At 40.3% G+C, this 26228-nt stretch overlaps 2 protein-coding genes across 5 annotated transcripts in view; both read left to right on the top strand.

The window, feature by feature from the left end:
• The window catches only part of NPHP1 (nephrocystin 1), a 46604-nt gene extending 35474 nt beyond the window's left edge, over window positions 1–11130 (top strand). For 3 of the 4 annotated variants that reach the window (XM_042445733.1, XM_042445732.1, XM_042445731.1), the window contains 3 exons: window positions 6518–6591; window positions 7645–7689; window positions 10672–11130. In XM_042445733.1, the coding sequence (XP_042301667.1) occupies window positions 6518–6591; window positions 7645–7689; window positions 10672–10950 (398 nt within the window). In that variant the 3' untranslated portion in view covers window positions 10951–11130. The remainder of the gene's footprint in view (window positions 1–6517; window positions 6592–7644; window positions 7690–10671) is intronic. The other variant, XM_042445735.1, reaches the window with a different exon arrangement.
• Window positions 11131–14658: 3528 nt separating this feature from the next.
• MALL (mal, T cell differentiation protein like) overlaps window positions 14659–26228 on the top strand; it is a 22303-nt gene continuing 10733 nt past the window's right edge. Inside the window, exon 1 of the mRNA XM_042445674.1 lies at window positions 14659–14804. Within this exon, the coding sequence (XP_042301608.1) occupies window positions 14694–14804 (111 nt within the window). The 5' untranslated portion in view covers window positions 14659–14693. The remainder of the gene's footprint in view (window positions 14805–26228) is intronic.

Here is a 26228-nt window from a genome sequence, read left to right as displayed (position 1 = left end):
TTGTGGATATAGAAGTGAAGCTGCCTCTCAAAATTCACTGGGCAATTTTCTATGTGTGTTACAAGTATCCTTCTAACATGGTAAAAAAGGAATCCAACTGTAGGAAGTCCCCCCTCGCTGCTGCCACCAACCAAGAAAATTAGCAGTGTTTTTCCCCCCATGGTTCAAAATCCATATTAGAGGAAGACGTTTGTTAAGACAACCAAAAGGAGTACAAAAATATATGCAAATGGGGAAAGAAGACTTAAAAAATAGAAAAAGAAAAAGTCCTTATGCACTCATTATGTCAGTATTGCTGGCGAGGAAAGAATCAGCATATATTCAAGTCTGGTTTTATCAGGTGAAATGCTGATGTTAAATTGTTTTTAAAAAAACATATTAGCATGTCTGATAATCATGGATTATTTTGGATTTCTGGCTGTCCTCTGACCCTTCCCTGTACCAAATACATTATCTAAACTTTCTTCTTAATAGTTGGTAACAGAATGTCAACTTTAAAAATCCTGTGTTATGCTTTTTAAAAATCTGATCTACTAACAAAAATGTATAAGGGAAATATATGTAATTCCTCCAGTTAGCACTGTGTGTCTCTCACTGTGAACTATCACTTAAACATATTTATTAGAGTTATCATATTTCCAGCTCCCTCAGAATTCCTTTTGCATAGATTGAGTTCCTTTTTCTTGTCAGCCTGTGATCAGTCATTTTCTAACTCCTGTTGTAACATGTCTACGATGTACAGTAAACATCAGTAACACTGAAAGCTAAGAGTTGGGTTGAAAACATAATCTGGATGTCTGATGGAAGGATGCACTAGCTACTTTACTGCATAACTATCTGTAATGTACTTTGAACTTTTAATGCAACTAGGAACAAATTTTTGGTTGAGTGGCTGCTTTGCCTGAATGAGAGGATGTGATAGATTACTGTCGCGGGTGGAGGGTGGAAGGAAGGCAGGCTCTTACAAAATACACCTTTTTAAAAAGTGATTTTGGAGATTCCACTGAAGTAATGAATGGGGAGAGAACCGTAATTCTACTGACTGCATTTAACTGACTGTACTTGCTTTAGTTGAGGCCTTTGTGTACAAATCAAGGTGCTTAAAATGCTATTGAGTTTGGCAAGGAATCTCACATTATTTGCACTCTTGTTTTATAATCAATACTGTATTATATAGTTCATTGCACTTGGCCAACTGGATTATATAGTTCATTGCACTCTGAAACTTGAGTATCGGATTCTTGAAATACCTGTTGGTGCACCAATATAGTTCCGCACACATAGTCCAGTCCCTGGATAATCTATTATTTTATTAATCATTAGCTAAAATACAGTGCACCCACGTTATATGTGGGTGCGCTTTACGCGGTCTTGAGCATATATGCTCAATCCGCGGGGAGCGCGTAGGGCGCGCAGGGTGGCGCATCCCATTCAAATGAATGGGCGCACATGCCTGTGGCGTCCCATGTGCCGCTGCGCCACCACACACGAGCCCCATTATTTCTAATGGGGCTTGAGCATAGGTGGAATTTGCCTTACGCAGGGGGGGTCCGGAATGGATCCCCCACATAAGGCAAGGGCCTACTGTACCAGCTTTGCATTGGTTGGAGTAGCCCTTAGTTTGATACACTGAAGACTTCATGTTGCACAGCTGTCAGACCTGAATGCCATCAGCCTACCTGTTAGAGTGAAGCTATAGCCAACAGTACTTCAAGCAGTGGTACACACTACCTACCATGGTGTATCTCTACAGCCATGAGGAGTCTCTGCTTGCTCCATTCCCAGAAAGGGAACTGCCCCATAGCCTTTTAACTGTCCATTAGGCCACTTCCCCAGGTTTTAAACTCAATTGAATATGTGTTGGTTCATGAAAATTGCACTGTAGGCTTTGAATGGTCTTGGTGATGGACTTGGTTTCTGAGAGAGACGAGTGTTTGAACCCGCACTCAGCCTTGGCAACCCACTGGGTGATCTTGGACAAATCACATTCTCTCACCCCAAGAGGAAGCCAGTGGGAAACTACTACTCTCCTCTGAATAAAAGTTGCGAAAAAAAACCCATTGGATACGGTTGCCCTTAAGTAAGGTTGAAGGCACATAACAACGACAAAGCATCAAACACACATCCACATTTAAATTCAATAAAATGAATTACAGTCCTCCCTCCGTTTTTGCGGTCTTCGGACTCGCGTCCCTTGCTTATGTGCGAGAGATGAACGGAGGGAGAATGAATGGGACATATGCCCCCTGCACACACATGCCCCCACACGCATGTGCGTATGTTCAAGCCAATATAGGCAAAACTCTGGAACAGATCCCCTGCCAAAAAGGAGGGGCGACTGTAATATGTTTTGACAATCAAAGAACTTAAGATTACTCCTTTATTAATTGATATAGCTATAACTATAGCAATAGCAATAACATGTACAGTGGGCCTTTGTTATCCACAGAGGTTTGGTTCCAGGACCCTCCGTGAATAACACAATCTGTGGATGCTTAAATCCCATTAAATACAATGGCATAGTAAAATGATGTCATTATATAAAATGGAAAATCAAGGTTTGCTATTTGCAATTTATACTTTTTTTGGAATATTTTCAAGCTGTGAATGCTTGAATCCATGGATAAAAAATCTGTAGATAAGGAGGGCCGGCTGTACATTTCTGTACTACTTATCAGTGAACTCAGTACTCTCTAAGCGGTTTACAATCTTTAAGTCAATTGCCCTCCACAAGCTGGGTACTCATTTTACCAACCTAAGAAAGGATGGAAGACTGAGTCAACCTTGGGACCCCTGGGATTGAACTCACAACCTTGTGGCTACATTACTGGCATTTAACCACTGTGCCACCAGGCTTTGGCTTATGATGATTCTATAGACCTTCAAGTAACTCTGTCATCAGCAGCCTGGCTCAGGTCAGCCATGGCTTCCTTGATTCCATCTTTCCACATGTAACACAGTTGTCTTCTTTTCCTACTACCTCCAATTTTACCAAACATTATAGTTTTTTTCTAATAAGTTATGTTATCTCATTATATGGCCCAAGTACAATAGTCTCAATTTGACCATTTTGGCTTCTAGGAGGAGTTCAGGCCTGATTTGCTCTAGGATGTGTTTTTTTGTTATTTTGGCAGCCCATGATATCTTTAGAATTCTTCCACAGTTCAAATTAGTTGATTTTCTTGCTATCGGCTTTTGCCATTATCCTCCTAGGATGACGACACTGCTGCAAAAATTTCCTGCAGTGTTGTCATCCATATCCTCATTCTCCTCCTCCTCCAGCCCATACCTGTCTTTCCCACCTTGGCCTTATCCGCAGACTGCCTCCACTGTTTCCTCCCATCTGCCTTCCTCTCCGTCCCCAGTTTTCCACTGCTTCCAGTTCTCAGCCTCTTTCCTTCTCCTTCTTGTTCTCTACCTCCTTGATTTGGAGCTGGGTGAAGAGTACTTGTGCAATCACAGTTTTCCTGTGGCATCGCTCACTGGCTGCCTGGTCAGACTGGAGATGCATGGATGGGAGTGCACACCCAAAGCAAATGCCCAAAGAGGAACCTCAGCAGCAGTGGTGGTGGTGATTCTTCAGGGTTGCAGCTGCCTCCTTGGATTTCTTTTGAAGATCCAAGAGACCCCTACACCTCCTAAATCAGCTCTAAATCATGGATGATGATGATGATGATGATGATGATGATGATGATGAGGGCAGCTGAGAAGTGAAAACAAAGGTTGGGGTGTAGGAGGTGGGGGTAGGGGGGGGGGTGGAGAAGCAGCCCACGAGCAAAGCAGAGGTGCTGTGGTGTCAGGGCAAGAAAGGGAGGTATGGGCCAAGATAATGAGGAGGAGGAGGTGGTGGAGGAGGAAAATGACACTGCAGGAGATTTTTGCAGCGGTATTGTTGTCCTAGGAGGCAGAAAGTACAAACAGAGCAGAACAAAATACAGATGTGACAGAGGTGGCCTTGGAGCAAGATTGAGATTTTTGCAACAGCAGAGTCTGTAGCATGCATGTTTTGGGGGCTTAAAATATTTGTTATTTTCCCTCTTTTGTTGGGAGGGGAGCTGTATCCCTAATCCTCACAAAAATTGAGGGCCGACAATGGTTTTCTTTACCTCTGAACAGCAGTGTTCATGATTCTGATCCTTTTTCTGTCATCCTTTACTTTTGTTTCTTCTCCTTAACTGTATGAAGTTTCAGGTGTCATCAATGAGGTTTGCTTTCTTTTTTACTGCAGATAGTGGTGTTTTTTTTTTGCAATCTTCCTTGATAATGTCACTGACTTCAGTCCAGAGTTGTTCTGGTTCTTGGTCTGTTGTGTCACAGTCTGCTCCTGGTCTTATTTTTGCAGAAAGAGTGCAGCTTTTCCATCTTCTGCTTCCAGTTATGTAGTCTATTTGATTTTTGTATTGGCCATCAGATGCTATACACATATACAATCATCTCTTTGCTTGTCTGAAGAATATGTTTTCAGTGAACAAACTGTTGCCCTCACAAAGTTCAATAAGTCACTTTCCTGATTTGTTTCTTGATCCTAAGTCAATTTTTCCAACAGTATTTTATTCTGCTCTGTTTGTACTTTTGCATTCCAGTTTCCTATGATTATCAGCATATCTTGCTTTGGTATGTGTTCAGTTTCTTGCTGGACTCCGGCATAAAAACTTTCAGCTTCTTCTTCTTCTGTCTACTAGCTCTGTAGTTGGAATTTAAACTTGGGTTATGGTTATATTGATAGGTTTTCCATGAAGTTTTATTATTATTTGATCAGATTTTGGATTATATCCCCTGACTCCTTTTGCTATGTCTCTCCTCACAATTAACAACATCCTAGTTCTTTTTAGATTTTCATTTCCTGGTTAAAACACCTCTAAGATACCTTTATGCATGCCAAGTTCTAAGTGTCTAAGTTTTATCGTTTTGGAACTGTGGCTCTGGCAGGAAGACAAGATATAACATAAACACGAGTGCTCATGAACATACATTCCAAACAATGGAAATAAATACTTTGAAATTTGGTGAATCGTTTACAAGACAATCTATAAATATGCAGTGACTCCTGCCAGAGTCATTGCTAGCATTTTAGAGTCATTCCCTCCTCAGTAATTGGCTTTGGACTGTTTGGAGTTATTAAAAGATGAGGGAAAATTCATACTTTAGATTTTGTACTAGGATATAAATACTTCAGTTCTTGAGTACACAGTTCATTTGCACTCATGTAGATATATAATTAGGACATCTCTCTCTTTAAAACAACACACAATCCTCACAGAAGCAATTTGTTGTTATCGTCATATTCTATCAAGTTGGTTCTGACTTATAGCAACTCTAAGGCAACCATAGTGTGGGTTTTTCTTGGAAGGATTTGTTTGCAAGGAGAGATTTTTTTTCATTGCCTTCCTCAGAGGCTGAGAGAGTGTGACTTGTCCAAGGCCACACAGAAGGTTTCTGTGGATGTGTGTATTTGAAGCCTGATCTCCTACTCCGACACTCAGATCCCTACACTTTGCTAGCTCTCCACAGAAACAATAGCTCACTCAAGTCTCTTTATAAGAGATTTGGGGCCACTTGAGATCATATGTTCTCCTTTTGGGCCTCCAGAGCCAAACAAAAAACAAAACAAAACCCCAAACCTTATATAAATACAATTTTTTTATGTGTCATTGTTATTTCTCCATGTATACTATGCAGTATTGTTGTATGTATGCCACAACTGGTGATTATGGCATTTTGTAAAGTATCAAAAACATAAGAAATTTATTTGAAAGTATTTCTGTATTGTTTGTCAGATCACCACCATTCCTGAGGTGATGAACAAATAAAAGCCAATTAAAACAATACAAAGATTAAAAGATTTTAAAAAAGCATTTTAGAAACATATTAAGAAGTTTTTTTAAAAAAACTCCTAAATGCAGTCTGAAAACAATCCTACAGTCCAGTTTTAAAACCATTAAAACAGAAATTTCAAGTACTGAATGTCATGCAGAACAACACTATTTGTGCTGCTGGCCTGAAGTGTAAAAGGGATGGGGCCATCCTAATGTCCTTAGGTATGGAGTTCCACAGTTGAAGCGCTGCTACAGTTAGAGCCTTGTTACGTGTATCCACCAGCCTAACTTCACAAGGTGTTAGTACATGCAACAGAGCCTCCTCTGAAGATCTCAGATTTTTGGTCAGCTCATATTATCTACTTCAAGAAGCTTTCAAGAAATTAAGTATTCTAAATATGGTGGAACCTTGTTCTGCTGCTTCTATTGGTAACTGGATCTTGTTGACTTGAAATATTCAGTACTGGATATTTCTTTGCGTGAGGATATTATTTTTGCAGCCAGTTCTGCCACAGAGACAACAGTGTCCTTATTTCTCCATCAACGTTCTTTGTGCTTTTTAAAGTGTGCTCACAGTGAATGTTCAGAATCTTAGAAGGGTGAGGCTGTCATGTAAATTCTTCTGCAAATTGTTTCTGTCTTACATAAAATATCACTAACACATTGATCAATAACAAATACATTTTTGGTCTTCCTTGCAGATTTGATTGGCAATCCAATTTTGGCAACATTTCCCAAACTTATGGAGCAGCCTGACCTTATGGATGCACTTAGGGTGGGTGAAAGGCATTGCACCACTAATATGAAAGGACAGCTCAAATGAAACCCTATTTCAGTCTAGCGCAAGAAAACTGAATAGCCCTGCCCCCATAGCTGTTTTACGCACCTCCTCTGATGTTTTTAAGCTGGGGTAAATTTCTGGAGGCAAATTAAACAGAAATAGAAGCAGAATGCCCAAAGTTCTTTGGAAAGAGGTGGCTTAGGAGGGGCTGGAATGCAATGACAGGGTGTGGTATGTTGAAAGAAACGCTTCACAAAGTTTGACGTTCCAGTGGTCATTACTGAAAGAATGATTTGTGTTCACATCTCCAGGTATCTAAATGAATATAAGCCCTCTGAGAAAAAGCAGAAGAACCAGAGTTTGTTTAGCTTTGGGTGTGAGTTTATGTGTGTGTGTGGGGGGGGGGGGGGGTTATTTGATAGCATTCAAATATTTTACAGCTTGGGTTAGAAACAGAAGAGAGAATAACTCATTTCACTGAGTTGGGTCCAGAGTGCCCCTTTCATTTATAAAAGGCTTTTCATTAAGTGGAGGCTCCTGCTGAAGTGCTATGTTATTTCTCCAATTTCAACTGTAGCTCCCTATGCTATTCCTATATTGTTCTAGAGAGTTCTCCGCTCCTCTGGAGTAACTTTTCAGGGAGCTGCAGGAGTGAAGAGAAATATATGCCTTCTCTACCTCCAGACCATCTAGAGATCAGCTCCAGCGGGTGTGGGGATCTCATCTATTACCTTTTTCTGCTAAGAAAGAGATTAGTGGGTTTAACCAACCAAAAATGTAGATTTGGGTTATATCCACTGTGGAACCATCCTAAGCACATACACTTGAAGGAAATTTCAGTAGGTAGGGTCTGGGTTAAGCATTCTCCTTACAATCATATTTCTCAAGACATTCCATTTGTCTTTTCCGGGGCCTAGATTTTAAAACCTCTACAATTGCCTGCAACTCTGTGTGCGACATCTTCACAGTTGTACTTCTTTACAAACTGTTTGACAACTTAACCTGATACATGGCTTTGGCCTTTGATCTTTATTATTATTCTTTTAGAGTGCCTGGGCTGAGAAAGAGAGCACACTAAAGAGATCGGAAAAGGTAAGAAAATGAGAGAGTATTATTTCTGAGCCAATAGTTTATACATTACACATAAAACCCCAGTCTTGGAAAGATCCCAGTGCTATCATAAAAGAGACTAGAATCCTACTACTACCCTGTGCTGCTCTTGAAACCAGGGTCCCTTGTTTCAGAACTGTTGGCTCCACTGTGTGTGGTGAGGGAGGATGTAAGCGTTACTTGAAGTGCTGCACTATATTTTAGGAACTTTGGGGTGCCATAATCCCACTTTTGCTACAGACACAGAAAGTTCTGCTGCCATATCCTTGTGCTGATTAACAGCTGTAGTCAGAAGATTTTGCCTTGATTTAAAGGTATATATAGAGGTGTTGCTGTGCAGCTGTGTTGCAGCAATTAAGATATTAGAGAAAGGGGTCATTCAGACATCTTTTTTTTTTTTGCCAACACATGCACACCATTTTTTCATCGTAACCTCATCTCTTTGTATCTCTCTATGTTGTGTTGTTCAGACATGCTCGCCAGCCGTGCACCTTCCCCCCAAGGTTGTGGCGATCCCTGGGAGAAACTATCCCCAGCTGGGTCTCTCACTGCTCCTTGGAGCTGCTGGCTGCCAAGAGATGTCGGGGGCAGGGGCGAAATGAGAAAAGGAGAGTCCGCTGCTCCAATCATTGGAGGGGAAAGATGCAGCTGAGCAAGCAGGGTTAAATCCCGAGATTACGTATTCATATTGTTATTCACACTGCTGATGATGGAAATCTTTTTTAAAACTCAGAAAACACCCCAGAACTGATTATACTGGGTTAAGTGGGTTTTTCGTCAGCTCCCCTACAAACTGAATCAAATGCATTTGGGATGCATATGAACAACGAAGATTCAACTCGGATTCATTCCCAATTATTTTCACTGTCTGAATAGCCCCTCACTTTGGCACAAGCTTGAGTCTGATTCCCCCTGAATTCAACACAGAGTAGCATTGATGTGATCATCTCAGCCCAGTGAGTTTATCAGCATTACAGTTTGAATGTAAAACATTTCTGATTGTAGTCTTTAGCCATTTTAGACTTGGAATTCACCTTTAACACCAATCTGTAACACTAGAGTGACTCTTGCGTTTTGTATTATGTATTTTATCTCGTTCCCTCTCTTTGTCTTTCACTCTTGTCTTTCAGCTTATCTTTTCTTTAAAAAATAAGACAAAGTTAGAAAAGAGAGAACATAGTACTGGTGATGTAAGTTGCACAATGTAGAAATGTGAGACCCACCCCATTTGTGAGACCCAACCCAGCAGCTGATGACCACATTTCTCTAGAATAGTAGTTCACAACCTTGGGGCTCTAGATGTTGTTGGACTACAACTCCCAGAATCTCTGTTAATTGACCATAATTGGCCATGATGGCTGGGGTTCTGGGAGTTTAGGTCCAACAGCATTTGGGGACCCAACTTAGCTAACTACTGTTCTGTACAAGCATTCCACAATCAGACGTCCCCCCAGATTTGTTGGAGCACTGGATGACGTCCTGTAATTCCTGTCATCCAGTGCATCTGGAAAACACCAAGTTGGGGAAGGCTGCTTTAGAAAATGCCTCGGAAAAGCTGCTTTTCTTGCCTTTCTCTTTTTCACCTGCATTTGTCATAGTGAATCAAGGCAGGGCAATGCGAGGTGGATGTCATGCTTATGTTCGAAAGATGACTTAGTTCCCTACAATTATATATATGAATAACAACAACCCTGGGCAGTTTTTAGGTGTAATTGCTCCCCAAAATGTTATTTTATATAAATGCAGTGTAGCTAATTAGTCTGTGGTACTAAAATGTGTTTAAAATGTGTTCTAATGGCCATAGCCTCCCACCTTCTCTGTATTGACTACTAAGAACTGTAGTTCTTTGATGCTTCTTGATGGTATTTTTTGAATTTTCACTGGCTTTTTCATCAGGCAAAGTGTTACAAACCAAACAGGAGGAAAAAAAATGGAGGATGTTAATCATAGATCTGCATTTTGCTGTTTTTCTTCTTAGTTAAGATGGTATGGAGGGGCATATCTTGCAGGCTGGCACCTTCTCCTTCTGGCCATATGGCAATTGGGAGATTCTCAAAGTCCAGGAAATTTAACATCAATTTGCATTACAACAAAGACACTTTCTTACCCCTCCAAACCCCCCCATACCATCTTAATTAAGAAGAGAAACAGCAAAATGCAGGCCTGTGACTAACACCTGCAATTTTTTCCTCCTATTTGGTTTGTAACACCTTGCCTGATGAAAAAGCCAGTGAAGCTTCAAAAGCTTGTAACATGTATATTGTGCATTTGGTTGGCCAATAAAGTTATCACTGTTCGGTGATTTTTTTTATTGGATTTGCTAAACGTCCAACATGGCTAGTCTAGATACTTTAGACTGTAGGCAGAGAGCAATATATTTTGCATCTCCCCCCCCCCCCAAAATACCACAAAAGGGGGGGAACCTTCTTGCACATACAGTGGACCCTTGTTATATGCTTGGGTTTGGTTCCATGATCCCCCATGGGTATCAAAATCCGTGGATGCTCAAGTCCCATTAAATATAATGACATAGCACAAGGGTGCCCCTTATAAAAAAATGGAAAATCAAGGTTTGATATTTAAAATTTATAATTTTTTTTTAACATTTTCAAACCGTGGATGCTTGAATCCGTGTATAAAAAATCTGTGTAAAGAAAGGCCGACTGTAGGAGAGAAAGATTTAGAGCCATCTTCTCCCTGGTGTGCTATGTGCTATGAGCTTGTTAGATGGTGAAGCATTGAAAAATTAATTATCATGTAGCAAAAAAAGAAAAAAGAATAAAGGACAAGAGAGAGAGAGAGAGAGAGAGAGAGAGATCAGTGGACATTTTCCAGGGTAAATCATTGTGAGATAACTACTTGTGATTCCAGTGTAAGAAAAGAAACACAATTTTAGGATGTTGTATTTATTTCATTATACAGTAGAGATTAATGAATATTTTACTTTCTCCTCTTCCTTTTTAGAGAGACCGGGAATTTCTGAAGTCTATGTTCATCTTGGTGTACCACGATTCTGTCTTCCCTCTTTTCCAGTCTGTGTTCCTTCCAGAATATAAATGGGCAGAAGAAGAGTCAGAAGGCACACGCTGGCGAATGATTGCTGACTTCTTGAAGAAAACCCGAGAAAGAGATGGTGCTCTCTCCTCTCTGCTATCATCAGAAAGTCTCCACAAAGCTTTTGATATCACAGAAATAACATATGATTTTGTAGGAGTGGCAAGGAAGAGTAATCCTCTGGTGTAAATGTATTTTAAGGTCAAGGATCTCTGCCAATTGCCGTGTCAAAATGAATCCGTAGATATAATTGATAATGTGGCCAAAAATATAATATTTATAGTTTAACTTTACTATTTGTATAGCCATTTTATAAATAGATATTGCAATTATAAAATTAAGATATCATGTTGGGTATGCTATTTATTGTTGGGTTTTTTTAAACAAAATATATAAAGTTGTGTTAACTTTCATAAATCATTTCTGCTGGGTTTTTATTGAGTCGTTTCATAGAAGGAGTTTTGTATTCTGTTATGGAGTTTGCATTACAGCAGATACCACTCAGTTGCTGAGATCCTACATGAAGCAGATGAAGAGTAATGATTCCAGGACACAGTGCTGTGCTTCCCTTCTGGACTTGGCTACTGTCAGATGCTGGGAGAGGTCTGTGCTGCTTTTTGGTGGTGGGGCAGAGAGGACAGTTCAGCTGATAAAGCAGCAGCTGATTTCAGCTTGGAGGGCAGAAGAAACAAAAGTGTACTCAGATTTCACCTTCCTTTTCCTTCCCCTTGAATTCTAGAGTAGTTGCATCTTCATTGTCTCCCCATTGGCAAACTGGTAACTTGACAGCTACTCAGGGGGCCAGCTTTTAGACAGAATGCAAATGGCTAGCAAATAGCTCTGCACCCCATCCAAAAAGAGAGAGAGGAAGCATGTGTGTAAGTCATACATAGAGCACACATATCTCACAGGATTCTGCCCAGTGAATGCTTTAATTTACTCCTCCTTAATATTTTATAAGATGAGTAGAAAATGTCAGACACTCTGACCTTGACTGGTGAATTTCAAGAATCACTTGTTTATGTGAATGTCACAATTGATTCTGCTGTGAAATTTGTTCCAAATGTTTATGAATGTCTTCGTAAATGCCAGCATTTATTAATAATTCATGGAAATTAATATTTATTTGCTAGATGCATTTGAGCTGTGATGGTATTTGTGGGAATGTGTACATATCCTGTAGGAGCGTATACATATCCTGAGCCAGCATGATGTAGTGGTTTGGACTATGACCTTTGAGACTAGGGTTTGAATCCCCACTCAGCCATGGAAACCAACTGGGTGACCTCTGACTACAAATTGCCAAGAATACCCTGTGATAGGTTCACCTTAGGGTCACCATAAATCAGAAATAACAATGCACATAGCAGCAGCAACAACAATACATTTTTCCTGCTGCTCTTCTAAGATACTAAGAATTACAGTATAGGCAAATGCTAACATTTATTATAACTTCTGTAAGTGAAGTATCAAATTGGACCAAAGTAATATTGAATATTGAACCTGATTTCCGTAATGATTTCAGGGAGTGTATGTGATCAAAACCTCTCCCGGGAATCCTTGCTTTACACTACAAACAATAGTTTGAGTGCTGAATGTTTGACATGGTAGGAATAGACTAGAAATATAAAGCATACCAGCATATTTTCTTTTTTTCCTTTTGCCACTCCCATATTGTAAGCATAATGGTGCAGTATTTTAAGATTGGAGTGTTAGGTTGTTATTTTGCAACACATGGTGCCTCAGAATGCTTCCCCCTTCTCATGGTTTTCCTAGCATAATAAATCTCATTGAAGTGAATTTGGCTTAAGCATCCCAAGTGGTTCTGGAGATAGGAGTGGTAATTCATAATGCAATTATTTTAAGAAGTTTGCTTAGTGGGCTCAAAGCAGAAATCTAGCCTTGGCACCTGACTGGAGATGAAACTAGTTCAGCAAGGCTAACCAGAAATAGGTCTTTGTTGGATGTATTCCCAGTCATTTAACAACAAAACAATGGAGGCCTTCAGAAAAGCACGTCAGTGTTGCCCTTAGAGCATTTAGAAAATGTGCTGCTATGTTAATATAAGGGTTGCTTCAATCCCATCAGTTAAATATATATATGCATGTATGTATAAAAAAATTAAACTCCCACAGGGTTAAGCAGTTAATTCTGCATACATTTTCCTTTCCCTGCAGCAGAGTGTACAGATTGAGCAGACAGGATTACTATCCTTAAGGCTATAGGTTTACTTTTCATTTCCTAACTAATTCAAGATGTAGTGATGGAGAAGAGTGCTGAGGATACTGTGAACAGCCTAAAAGTCAAACAAATGGGTTCTTCAACACATCAAGCCTGAAATCTCACTGGAAGCCAAGATGACTAAACTGAGACTGTCATACTTTGGCCACATCAAGAGAAAGCATGACTCACTAGAAAAGACAATGCTGGGAAAAGTAGAGGGCAGCAGAAAGAGAAGACCACACGGCAGATGGATAGGCTCAATTAGGGAGGCCACAGGTCTAAATCTACTAGACTTAAGCAGAGCAGTAGAGGACAGGGAGTCTTGGAGATCTCTGATCCACAGGGTTGCCATGAGTTGAGGTTGATTCAAGGGCAGTTAACAACAACAAAAGCCTCTGCTTTGGCCCTCCAGAGGTTTGGGACTTTAGCATCCAATACCACCTTATCATCAATCACGGTAGATAAGGCTGATCAACTTTCCATCAGCTCCATCCAGCATGGACAGTGGTAAAAGACTATGGAAGTTTGTCTAAAACATCTGGAAGGCCAACGTTTCTTTATTCTAAAACTATTCTAATACCTTTAGGAGCAGAGAAAGCTGACACGCTTGGCTGACTTTTGCCCCACCAGCTGAGAAGAATGTACACAGTAAATTTGCATGCACTGAGTTTATTAAGACATCATTTCTCTGATTACACCTTCTTCCTGGCACCCAATTCTTTTTGGAAGTAAGTCTTGCACTCAAAACCAATAAATACCAGTTAACACGTTAACTTTTGCTCTGTTGCACAGAGCGTGCTAACCCAAAAGCAAAAGACAATTTCCCCCTTCAAATGTATGTTTAAATAAGACCAAAGACATTTTGGAGACAAAAGCATTCTTTGTCTCCAAGCAAACCTCATGTTGGCTCCAGAACAAAAACAAGCCAGGGAACTTGATTCAGTAACAGTTCTTCCTGTTTTCTTTTCCTTTGCCTTCATCCTGCTATCTCAACTCCCCCTTTACAGCACCTGCCCACAGGTTTATGCCAGTGATGGGCTGAAAAATGAAATAGAGAAGTTTCTGTGCAGCCCTCTTTCAGCCAAGGGGAAACTGTAACCTCTCACATCAGTTGTTGCTTTTTACTGGCTGGAGTGACCCAAGACTCATCTGATCCCAACATTTGACACAAGCCAACTAGTTGCCCCTTGGGAGACCTTTTTCTTACCTCAGCTGTGCAAAAGTCAGATCCCAACATCTTTTAATGTAAGTTCAAAACTGTGAGTCTGTTATCTTGCAAAACATGTTTTTAAAAGTATACAGACTTTCAGAATAAATAGTTAATTTCTAAGGATTTTTCCTGTTGGTTACAATGGCTAGAAACTGAATGAGTTCAAGAAACCATTAAATCCTTCTTTTGGCAAACTGACTATAAAAAAGTAAAGTTTTTCAGCTGAAGTGTGTGTGTCCATAGCCCCCCTGCTTGCCCTCTTTGTTTTCACAGAGGATTTGATCTCTGCTTTCTGATAGGTTTTATTAGCTTTTGTATAGTTGATTCTTCTTTGATGACTTAAACAGCTACCTGCCAAGCTGGAACTGGTTTCACCCTTGACGTCCACCTGGGTGTGTCAGTGGATACTATTTTAAGCTTCGCATGCCAATGGTAGTGTCACAGAGATAACAAAGAGTAGCAGAGTTGTAAGTGCCAGAACAGTTTTGATTGTACAGAAATGGATAACAAAGCTCCAGGACCAGCTTCTGGTTCCCCAGCATCTGAAAATATTCCTTCTGGACTAAGTGTTTTCAGAACGATACCATATGCTTTCATCTTGCCAGAGCTGGTAAGTTAGACTTTTAAAACTATTATTTTAAAAGACTAATCTACATTATGTTTAACAAAAATGCTAATCTACATTCTGCTTGACAAAAAACACTTCACACAGTGATAAACCTGTATGTGACATAGCGTATAGATATGAGGGTGAGTAATGGTTCCAAGACATTTGAAACTTTGTATGATAAACACAGACTATATTGATGTGGACTTGAATAAGGAAATCCTCTCATATAAGCATGCATTTACACATGCAGTTTCTTATTGGACTAGGAACTGTGTGTACAGATTTAATTTATTTCAGAATGCCCTTCTGATAACTGAATTTGAATTATTGCAAGATTTTGGAGCATCTGTTCAGGTTTAGCACATACCCCATTGCAATCTGTCAGATCCATCTTGAGTGCAAAATATATTTTTTTTAATTGGGACATCTTTGAAAGGAAATGGAAGCCAAAAGAGGAAACTACTGAAGAAAGCAGGGAAATTGTAACTTCTTGGAAAGTACACTGGTGGAATGAACATTTCCCCGGATTGAGAAAATGTAGTAGTTCCTTGAAAGAAAATTTGGATTAGTGGCTATAGATCAGCCTTTACCAACCTGGTGCCTCTAGATTTGTTGGCCATGCAACTGTGGATGATAACTTCTAGCCCAACACATTTGGAGGACACCAAATTGAGAGAGAGTGATTTTCCAGAGCTTGGAACTGTTGTGTATGTCTTCTCTCTAGCAAGAGGGCCTCCGCCTGTGCACTAATATAGAATTTAGACTTAGTGCTATATTGTTGCATACTCCCTGTATAGTGAGAAGTTCCAGGGGCCCTTTTTGATGGAGAGTACACTGGACATAGGGAACTGACTTAGATCATGAGTTTGCTCACTCCAGTATTGTCTCCTCTGACTGGTAGCAACAGTTTAAGACCTTGTACTGGTCTTTCCCAGGACTTGATGTTGGATGCTTTCAACTGAAGAAGCTGGGATCTAAACCTGGGACATTCTTAGTGCAAAGCATGTACCCTGCCACTGAGCTACTGCTTTTTAAGATGCCTTTATGGTATTCATTCCCTCCCTCCTTCTCAACTTCAGGATAGCATAGATCATAATCATAAAACTGTCACTCTAATGTGCAGTAAATATAAAGATAACATGCAACACAGCAAAAACAACCTTAGTCAACCAAAATGCAGCTAATATATTCCTAATAGTAAAGCTTGACTGAATGGTTTAGAAAGTTGTCATGCAAAAGAGAAAGTTTCTAAGTTTTGCATCCACAGAGTACAATGTGGCCATTCTCAAGTGTAGACACCTCGGTTTTCAGCTAAGTGTACCGTCTATACTTGACTATGGCGGGGTACAGACCGCCGCTTTGCGGCGGTCTGCCGCCGCCGCTGGTAGGTCCGCGGGGGAGCCGGAGCCTTCAGACGGCGCGGCTCCCGCGCGGACCGAAAAAGAAGCTCCAAAATGGAGCTTCTTTTAGAGTCGCGTTTGTGACGTAGCGAGGCGCCAGGGGCGCACTCGCTACGTCATAAAGGCTGCGACACGTACGGACGCTCAGCGTCCAATACGTAAAGATGGCGGCGCCCGTATGAACAGGGCACTGCCATCTTGTACGTATTCAATACTGTACGTACTAGAGTTAGGGGGGTGCGGAAGCACCGCCCCTTCCTAACCCTAGTACGTATTGTATACATACTATTTGGCGGTCTGTAACCTGCCTATAAGTCCACTTTATGTATAAGTCAAGGGCAAGTTTGGGGGCCAAAATTAAAGATTGCCCTATGACCCATGGATAGGTTGAGGGTAAAACCTAGGGGCATATATCAAAGGATCTAAAGAATGAAGCAAAGCAAAACAATGTCAAAGAACTTACAAAATTCCAGCAGATGTAACTCTTTGAGCTTACTCTTAAGGCTGGCTGAATGAAAGAGTAGGGGGAATCAGTGCTTCCAGGACAGGTTATACTCTTGCTTTTCATCAGGGGATGGTTCTTTCATTTAAATAAGAGTTAAGATACAGGACTTACATTGGCCTGTGGATAAGTTGACTCAGTTTTTTTGGGGTCAATTTTTTTGACCTACATTTCTGATTATATACAGCATTCTCAATCTCGCTTCCTTTCACACACTCTTTACCTGGTGACACTTCTAAGCCCTCTTGCTTATCTAATTCCCAGAGTGATGCCCAGAAACCAGGAGAACATCTCCTAACTTTTCATGCCCATTGATGAAGCATCAGCTGAGCACCCTGGACTATTTAAACAATAATCTGCCTATGTAAGATTTGGCCAACCAGCCATTATCAACAGTGCATTAAAGCATCCAGTCCAGCACATCTAGTATTGGGGAACCACCCCTTTCCCATCCCTGGTTATTTATCTCCTGGAGGCTGATTGTTTCAAGGATATAATGACATCATCTGCTCTTATAGGAGTTTTCTTTTCAATATATGGCTCATTATCCAATTAAGCCTGGAGGCAATGATTAGATAGCTTTCACTGCTGGCTGTGGCAAGACTGTATGTGGTATAGAGTAATTTAACCACACAAGAGAGCAGATTGACTCATGTAGGCCAGAGAAGCAGGGAAGTCTGAGTAGATGCAGGTTTGGAGACAGAGTTCTTCCAAAATGCATCTGCAAACAAGAGAAGACTGAGCTGCTCTCACTCCTAGTCCCAACCATGTACAGTGGTCTCTTGATATCCACTGGGGTTTGGTTCCAGGACCACCCCCTCATAGATACCAAAATCCATGGATGCTTAACTGTACTCAAGCTGAAAAGACATTCAGCTGTTGATGTGTTGACTTTTACCACTTATAGAACAAGGAATGCCAGAAATCCAAGCTCAGTTCAGGAAAGGAAGAGGCACTCAGTATCATATTGCAAACACCAAAGAATTCCAAAAGAAAGTCAGTCTGTGCTTTATAGATCACAGCAAAGCCTTTGATTGTATAGATCATGGAAAAACTATGGCTCACTCTTAAAGAAATGGGTGTACCACAATATTTGATTGTCTCGATGTAAAACCTGTACTCAGGACCAGAAGCAAGGCAGAATAAGGCAAGGGAGTCAGGCAAGACTGCAGTTTATCACTCTATCTGTTTAACTTATACACTGAACATATCCTTCATGAAGCAGGCTTAAATTCAGAGGAGGGAGGTGTCAAAATTGAAGAAAGAATCATGAACAATTTAAGATATGCAGATGACATCATACAACTAGTAGAAAATAGTGAAGACTTGGAACAATTACTGAAGGAAGTGCAAAGGCAGGTTAAGAAGAATGCAGTCAAGAAATCAGAAAAAGGCTGGGACTTGGAAGGGCAGCTGTGATGGAACTAGACGAGATCCTCAAGTGTAAATATACATAATTGAATACAGTGGTTCCTCGGGATACGAAATACCCAGGTTACGAAATTTCCGGGATACGAAAAAATCCCATAGGAAATAATTGTTCCGGGTTATGAATGTTTTTTCGGGTTACGAAAAATTTTTTGGTGCTTTTCGGCGCTATTTCACACGAAATCGCGGCTTTTCCCCATTAGCGCCTATGGGTTTTCGGCTTACGAAGGCTTTTCGGGTTACGAAAGCGGCCGCGGAACGAATTAATTTCGTAACCCGAGGCACCACTGTACTAGAGTTTGGACAGTCCATGCAATTGTATTTCCAGTTTGTATGTATGGTTGTGAAAGCTGGACAGTAAAGAAAGCTGGCAGAAAGAAAATCAACTCATTTGAAATGTGGTACTGGATAAGAGTCCTTACAGATACTGTGGACTACTAAAAAGACCAATAAATGGGTGCTAAAGAATATCAAGCCTGAACCCTCCCTAGAAGCCAAGATTCTAAACTGAGACTGTCATACTTTGGACATATCACGAGAAGACATGACTCACTAGAAAATACAATCATTCCTGATAAAGTAGAAGGTAGTAGGAAAAGAGGGAGATTGCATTACAGATGGATAAACTTAATTCAGGAAGGCACAGCCCTGAATCTGCAAGTCCTAAGCAGGGCTGTTGATGACCTGGAGGTCTCTAATTCATAGGGGTGGCTTAAAGTGAAGCTGACATAATGGCAGTTAACATCAACAATCTCTGACTACTGTATACCAGAAGATGGGAAGCATGGAGGCACCATTTGGTTCATTGTGGATTACATGAATTGGTAGACCTTATCTGTCATGACTCAGTTGTTATTTTTAAAACATATATCTAACCAAGTGGCTATCATTACATTTTGAAAAATAAATCTGTGGGGGTAGTTGTGGTTACATTTCATAGCTTTGCTTCACTTCAGAAACCTTTCAGGAAGTTGTAGGACACGCTTTAGAGAATGTGATCAAGTATTGTTGCAATAACCAGATCACGTTTCCAAGTGAGCTGTATGATGTGTGGACTTTAATTCTGTCGGACTCTGCCTTTGACGTTGGTAGGGTGTGTATATCATTAGAAGTGCTATTCAGCTACATTCACAAACTCAGCTATTTGAAGAAAGTGATCACCACACAATGTTGATAATGAAGACATAGCAAGAAGAAATCTCTACTTTGTAGAACAGAAATTCAGACATGATTCTTTGATATAACTTACTTCACAGTTTTGGAACGGGCAATACATTTTGAAATGAACAGAAGGTACAGTCAACAGCAGCAGCAAATCAGGGAACAATAGTTGCAAAGAGGCATAAGAAAAATATTGTGAAATGGTGGAAAGCTCAGTCCCTGCCCAGACCTCTTCACACCCTAGAAAACTATTTCATGTGTATTTTAAAATAAATTAATAAATACGTAATCACATTTCAGTGTTGCATTACAAGACTCACATCTTACATGTTTAGAATAGAAAGAAATGAATCCTCATTGTCAGATTAAACTATGGTTGTAATTTAGACAGGTATTTCAGACAGGATGCTGTGGAAAAGAGCTGATGGTTAAGGCAAGAAGGCATCAAAGCTATAGAGAAGGACAGGAAGTTGTGGAGAATGCAGTTTAGTCTCCATATTAGCCCTGGCCAAGCATGCAATTTGACATTATTCCTTGAATTGTTCAGGAATTAAAAGAGTACCCTTTTAAAAAGCTCTTCATGGGGACTAAATCTTCTTATGCACCAAATCTCTAGTGCACATGTCACTAGAATAGCAGAGAACCCTGTATGAATATGTGATCCTATACATGTATGTTGTTGTATTCCTTCAAGTCATTTCTGACTTATGGTGATCCTAAGGCAAACCTATCATAGGGTTTTCTACAGCCAAGATTTGTGATTTGGCAAAGGTCACCAAGTGGGTTTACATAGCCAAGCGGGGAATCAAACTCTGCTTTCCAGAGTTATAGTCCAATGCTCAAACCATTACACCACCACTGGCTCTTAGATGTCTAAATAAAATTAAATCTTAATGAGTTCACTCATGAGGATACCGCCCTGCCTTCACACTTTTAATAACGGATGTATAAATCAGCTGATCTTATTCTGTTTTAGTCAACAGTTCTGGGCTTTCCTTCTCAGCTCCAGGTTCTCTGTCTGCCTGTCCACTTTTCTTGAAAGTTATGTTAACTTGTCAGATATAAAATGGACTTTTAAAAAACTCATAATTGACTCATTTGAAGGAGTAGTTTTTTTAAGTATGCAAAACTAGTCTTGCATACCCTCCAGTATTCCACAGAAGAAAATTAGGACATGAGGTTAAACATCAGCATGTGGTCAAGATGTCAATGTTGTTAACAAGAAAGGACACACAAGCTAGGAGAGGTGGCAGCAGTTTGCTTTTGCCATAGTCTCCTCGGAAGGGTAAAACTCTGTCCTTCTGTGAAGTCGAAGGCTTTAATGGCCGGGATCTATAGTTTTTTTGTGGGTTTTTTGGGCTATGTGGCCATGTTCTAGAAGAGTTTCTTCCTGGCGAAACATCAGGAAGAAACTCTTCTAGAACATGGCCACATAGCCTGAAAAACCCACAAAAAAACTCTGTCCCTCTTTTTCTATCTCTCCCCTATTGAATTAATTTAATTTCAACTACTTTTGGTGCTTCAAATTCAGTTTGCAACCACTGAAATAAGCTGAGGGGGAAGAGAGAAAGTGAAAGGAGAGAGAAAATGGGACCTTTTAATAGCAGATGAGAAAGGAGGACAACGAAGGACTAATTGGCACTGTCCTGCCAAGCTAGGACAGTTGGAGGATGTGATCTTGGGTTTATGTGGCTACTTACTTGTGTGTGTTGTGTTCCTTCAAGTCATTCCTACCTATGGCGACCCTAAGGTGAACCTATCATAGGTTTTCTTGGCAAGATTTGTTTGGAAAAGGTTTGCCATTGCCTTCCCCTGAGGCTGAGAGAGTGTGATTTGCCCAAGGACACCCAGTGGGTTTCATGACTGAGCTGGGATTTGAACCCTGGTCTCCAGAGTTGTAGTCTAACACCCAAACAATTATGCCATGCTGGCTCTCTGATGGCATAAGTGCTGGCCCGTCCATGCTATCTACAGCCAAGTTCTCATTGTAAATCACATTTCTTTATTATTTGTTTGACCCTTTCCAACAAAGTACACTTGTAAGGTCTGCATTTTCAGAATCAGCTCCTGACAAATAATATAATAATTGTTTTCATCCTCAGTGGGGCTTAGGTGCAAGCAAACAGTGATAAAACTGATATGTTGACACAATTTATCTGTATCTGGGTGATGTTATCTTTCTAAACAGTGGAGGACTGCATTGCAAGAAAGAGAGTTCAGGAAATGGATTTTCGTACATTTGGTTGTGCTGCCATTTTGCAATGATTTATGGGCAGTTTTGAAAGGAGGTTACCTGACATCATGGCAAATCTCTCTGTTGAGAGATATTAGCCACAATAGCTCAATTGAATTTCTATGTTCAAAGAGGCAATGAGCCTCTGGATGTCAGTTGCTGGCTGGCCTTACTGGGAAAGGGTTGTCTTGCTTTGCTTGTAAGCTTTCCAGAGACATTAAGCTGGCAGTTTGGGAAACAGAATGCTGAACAAGGTGGGCTTGGATCACTACAGGACTGGCAAACAATGGGGGATGGCCATTGCTGGGATATGGGAGTACCTGTTTTAGCCAGTCCCCCAAGCTATCTCCTTTTAGAAGACAGACTGCCATACCAGCTTCCCTTTGTCCCCTGAACCAGCCTGCCACTGTCAGCTACAGTGAAAGATCCTGTCTGATCCCTAGGGTTGAGGTAAGATTCAGGTACCACCCTGGTTGGCATCTGTAGAATTAAAGAGAGGGTAATCTGTTTTTCTTCTATTCATGTAGGAAAATGTAAGTCTCCATTTGTCCATATATTCTTGTGGTGCACAGCTGGCATTACAAATTTAATATGGAAAATTAAGCTTGCTACTTTTGCTATTGTGTACTGTCAAGTCCTTTCCAACTTATGGCAACCCTAAGATGAACCTATCATGGCGTTTTCTTGGCAAGATTTGTTCAGAGGACGTTTGCTGTTGCCTTTTCCCTGAGGCTGAGAGCATGTGATTTGGCCAAAGTCACCCAGAAGGTTTTCTGGGTGAACTTGTAATTGAACCTTGGTCTCCAAAGTCGTAGTCCTACACCTAAACTGCTATATCATGCATCTTGCTACAGCCCCATTACAATAACAATTCAACAAAGCTTGTACATGAAAACACCCAACCCTAGATCCCAAAGATGTGGACCACAGTTTGCTACTCTTTTCAACCATTAATATATATATATATATATATATATATATATATATATATAATGATAGTCTGGTTTTTTCACCAGTTTTTAAAATAAGGTTTTTCATATTTTCCCCCTGCTCTTTCCAATCCTAAGTACCTGTCTAATTGCTTCTCAGAAGGGTGGATCATTGCTTACGCTGACAGTGATCCTTGCTCACAGGTACTCAGTGGGAGGGCAGGTCTGAGTAAGCATATGTTAAAATGTACCTGTCAGTATGAAAAGTTCAAGAGGTAATCCCTTCCCTGCTTTCTTGGCATTGAACAGGTAGTTCCAAGTACATTTGGCAACCCCTTTGCAAAATATGTGACTGTTTTTATACTGGTGGTTGAAGTGATTTCATAGGAACTAGTATCAAAAAACCAGCATGGTGTAATGGTTTGAGCACTGGACTACAGCTCTGGAGACCAGAGTTCAAATCTCCACTCAGTCATACAAACCCACAGGGTGACCTTGGGCAAGTCACCTTCTCTCAGCCTCAGAGGAGGACAAAGGTAAACCCCTCTGAACAAATCTTGCCAAGAAAACTCCATAATTGTTATGGGTCTCCATAAGTCAGAAATGACTTGAAGGCACACAACAGCAATGTGGAAATCCAATTGTGTGGTCCTGTTCTTAACTTGTAATCAATGATCTGGAATGAATAGTCTGTTTATAATGAGAAATTTGCTCAAATGATATGAGATGTACTCCAAATATTCCTTCCCTTTCTGTGTCCTTGTTGCTGGGCTTCACAGGTGTCCTTTTGTTGTCAGAGGGATGAACAGATTTCATGTTTGTCGGATCTGTTTTGTTTTTGGGCCAGAATTGTGGGGTCAAACATCGCAGGGGTCAGTCAATGAATCCCCTTCATGTAGAGAGATCTTGTAACACCTTTGAGACTAAATGCAAGCAAGAAATTGGCAGCATGAGTTTTTGCAGACTTCACTCTACTTTCTCAGATGCATTTATTTCATTTTTTCCCCTATTACTGGTTGTTTATGAATGTTTTCGTTAAAAAGCCAAAGTAGCCTTGAACAGACCAAATGTTCAATTTGCTATTAGTGGTAGTATTAGCTGCCGTTTTTTTAAAAGATGAGTTATTTATAGGCTTCTGTTTGTCAAATAGCAGGAAGGTTTGTAGTTTATTCCACAGAGTCTAGTTCAATGACTTCTGGGTGGGGACCTTGAAAAAAGAAAGCTGAGCAAGGAGGACGGAAGAGGGCATGGGTGTGGAGGTAACAGAAAAGAATCACAAAGTGGGTGAGGACCTGTGCTGTTGTTGTCTTGGTAACAAGGCTTAATGGCGAAAAAAAACACACTTATGATTACTGAGTATTCTTTAAATAGCATAGAGGCCATCATACAGCATTGCAATGGAAGCATGACACATCCAGGGGTGTGTGAAGGAGAAGGAAGGGGGGCTTTGCCCTTCATAAGAATTCTGCTCCGACTATGAAGTCTTTAGGTGTGAAAAGTCAGAATGGACTTTATTACACGGGGGTGGGAGGGGGGGAATTGGTAGCTTAAATGGTGATTATCCCATGTAAATCGCGCAGTCACAATTAAAATACAATTAACATTTTCACATACAGTGCAATAAAAGAGCCATTATCCCGGGAATAACCAGAAAATAAACAGCAGCAAATCATTCATGGGATTTCGCAATGTATGATTTGTTGCTGTTTATTGCCTGGTTATTCCCGGGATAATGGCACTTTAATAGCTTTTCTTCATGATGTCATGTGAAAACCTTTATCGCTATTGCACGATATTCCTGGGATAATGACACTTTATTCATGACATCGTGTAAAAATCTTAATCATGAATGCATGATTTTCACAGGATAACCACCATTTATACTTCCAATTATCCCCATGTGATAAAATCCATAAATAAATCCAAGAAACCAGCATTGTGCAGGCTGGGTAGTTAGTAGTATGTTGTCAATAGCCATGGTGTTTTAGTAAGTTCAAGAGGGCAGTATAGTAAGGAGTATAGTATCTCAATATTGACACAGAGGAAAATAGAGAGGACAAGGAAAATAAGGACAACTTTGTATGTCCTATCTTCAGTGCATTCAATATTTGTAGTCTCATCTTAAGCATGTTTATCCCAAGCGACATCCATTGCAGGGTTTTCTCTGTGGTAAGAAAGGCAATTCAGAACCATGCAGCTAGACTCTATATATGTTTGCTCAGAAATAATTCTAGAATTATTCCCAGTGTGTATATAGGACTGCAGATTTTGTGCAGTGCAGGTCTAGTCCTGACCCATCGGCGGGGCCTGGATTTGCAAAAAGATGGCACTGCCTGTGACTATGTTTGTAGAGAAGCAGCAATGACACAGCTGAGTAGCTAACCAGGTCAGACATCTCTCTGCACCTGCATAGACTCTCATTTAAACAAAGCTGCCCATTTTCAGGTTAATACTCAACAAATCTCTAGAGCACCAGTTGAAACTGCAATTGCAATCAAGACAAAGATGTGGTATAAAATGAGGATTTATCCACTTCTTGGAAGCATGCTTGTAGGAGACCTGGGGATTCTAAGTTATGTTAATCATTGCAGCAAGAATCCAGAGTAATATTTAGTCTGATTAACCAAATGTACAGCACAGGAGTATCACAGTTACATTACTAGAACTAAAAAAATGTATATTAAAATAAGTACAGACATACCTCAGTAAGCAAAGCTTCCTTTTTACAAAGGCTTTTTACACTCTGCCCTTTCTTCTTCATCTTCTTTCTAGCTAGAAGGTTTTTTAAGCAGCATTGGCATTGGATAAATACAGACATTTGATGCTGGATTGCAGCAGTGTGTCTGTAGTAAACAACGTAATAAACAAATGTTTGACTGGGAAAGAGTGGGTTTCTAGTCTAGCTGATTCAACTGTATGTCTTCCTACAAGAAAAGTAAACTTCCTTATTGTGCATGTGGGAACATCAAAACAGAGATAAAAAGGGACAGCAGATAAGCCTAATCCTATTATTATTATTACATGAAGATAGAAATCATTAGAAAAATCAAGGCTGGTGAACAAAAAGGCTATCCCTGGATGCATGATCAAAGAAGCCTTACTGGACCTGGCTGTTTTATTTCACATGTGCATATTGTTAGCTTTGGATTAAAAAGTTGGTTGAAACATGTTCTTTTTTGTGGTAGAGGAACCTATTCATTTTGGGGGGAGGGCATCAAATTTTCTCTTAAAGAAATTATCCCAGGAACACATCTACTTCATTTACTGAGGTATATCTGTAATTTAGGCTGCAGTTTTAAACAGGAGAGAATTAGCCTCATCCAACACAAGTAACCATGTATAAGATTAGTCAGCAAATATGTGGCTCTCACATGTTTAAGGTGATGGCAGGAGATTTATTTAGCCACCTTGAATCTCATTTTGAGAAAAAGGCAGGATATAAATCCAATAAATAAATACATTTATTTCTTTGTATAGGTATTTGTTACATTGATATTCCACCTTTCCTCCAAGGACCTCAGGTTTACAGACATGCTTCTCTTGCCCATTTTTAGCCTCACAACATCCCTGTGAGATAGGCCATTGAGCTTCATGACGATGTCAAAATTTGATCTCAGGTCTCACTGATCCTCCTCCAACATGTACTGCACCATGCTGACTCTTAATTTTAATTTTCTTAGAGCATCAGAAATACATGGGCCAACCCATCCTTTTGATATGAATCTATGGCCTGTTACAGACAGCCAAAATAAAGCTGCTTCGAGTCACAGT

The sequence above is a fragment of the Sceloporus undulatus genome, chromosome 1 (genome assembly GCF_019175285.1).
Source record: "Sceloporus undulatus isolate JIND9_A2432 ecotype Alabama chromosome 1, SceUnd_v1.1, whole genome shotgun sequence".
NCBI lineage: Eukaryota > Metazoa > Chordata > Lepidosauria > Squamata > Phrynosomatidae > Sceloporus > Sceloporus undulatus.
Note: the sequence above shows the minus strand (reverse complement) of the source record. Positions and strands in the feature narration are given on the sequence as shown.